The 727-nt window shown below is 55.0% G+C and overlaps 1 protein-coding gene across 1 annotated transcript in view; it reads right to left on the bottom strand.

Moving 5' to 3' along the window:
• Positions 1-234, bottom strand: part of GAREM (GRB2 associated, regulator of MAPK1) — a 104,379-nt gene extending 104,145 nt beyond the window's left edge. The window contains exon 1 of the mRNA XM_010006893.1: positions 81-234. Within this exon, the coding sequence (XP_010005195.1) occupies positions 81-234 (154 nt within the window). The remainder of the gene's footprint in view (positions 1-80) is intronic.
• Between the last annotated feature and the right edge of the window lie 493 nt (positions 235-727).

The raw sequence follows: 727 nt of genomic DNA, 5'->3' as shown, positions 1-727 counted from the left end.
CGAGCTGCAGCCCCGCCGGGCCCCGCCGGGCCGGCAGGCGGCTCCGCAGGTGTCCCCGTGTCCCTCCAGCCCAGCCCAACCCCCGGCAGCGCGGGGTGACCGGGCGCCGCCGCCGGGTTTCCCCGCAGGTTGCGGGGCGTTTCCGGGGCTGCCTCCCCGCACAGCTGGGGAGACACCCGGTCTGCACCGGGGCAGCCGGTGGGTGTAACCTCTCGCTTCCTTTATCGAGGCCATTTCGGGCTACACTGTGTCTTCCGAGTGCCGAGTTCACGGAGGAAATGCGCCTGTGAAACTCGTCCTACATGAATTAAAAATCCGATTAGGTTGCAACTTTGATTACCAATCTGGTATTTTAGTTTCCGCTCGCAAGCCACGGATGAGTATTTAAAGCGTGAAAAGTAGCACGATCAAAAGTAGAAGTGAAGGAGGATCTTCAACTCAATCGCATCATTGTTACTGAACGTGCAAGTGCTCCCTGTGTTGCTTATTCAAGGGTCTTCAGGCCACGGGAAAGTTTTAAATCACATCATAGTTCTCCCTTTAAAGTGGCTTATGTGGTGAAGTCTTGTATGATCTTCATAGAATCATTTCCGAGGTTGGAAAAGACCTGTAAGACCATCAAGTCCAAACGTTAGCCTAGCACACTGCCAAGTCCCCCATGTCCCTCAGCAACACATCTATGTGTCTTTTAAGCACCTCAAGAGGGGATGGCTCCATCGCTTCCCTG

This window comes from Chaetura pelagica, unplaced genomic scaffold (genome assembly GCF_000747805.2).
Source record: "Chaetura pelagica isolate M959 unplaced genomic scaffold, ChaPel_1.0 scaffold109, whole genome shotgun sequence".
Lineage (NCBI taxonomy): Eukaryota > Metazoa > Chordata > Aves > Apodiformes > Apodidae > Chaetura > Chaetura pelagica.
Note: the sequence above shows the minus strand (reverse complement) of the source record. Positions and strands in the feature narration are given on the sequence as shown.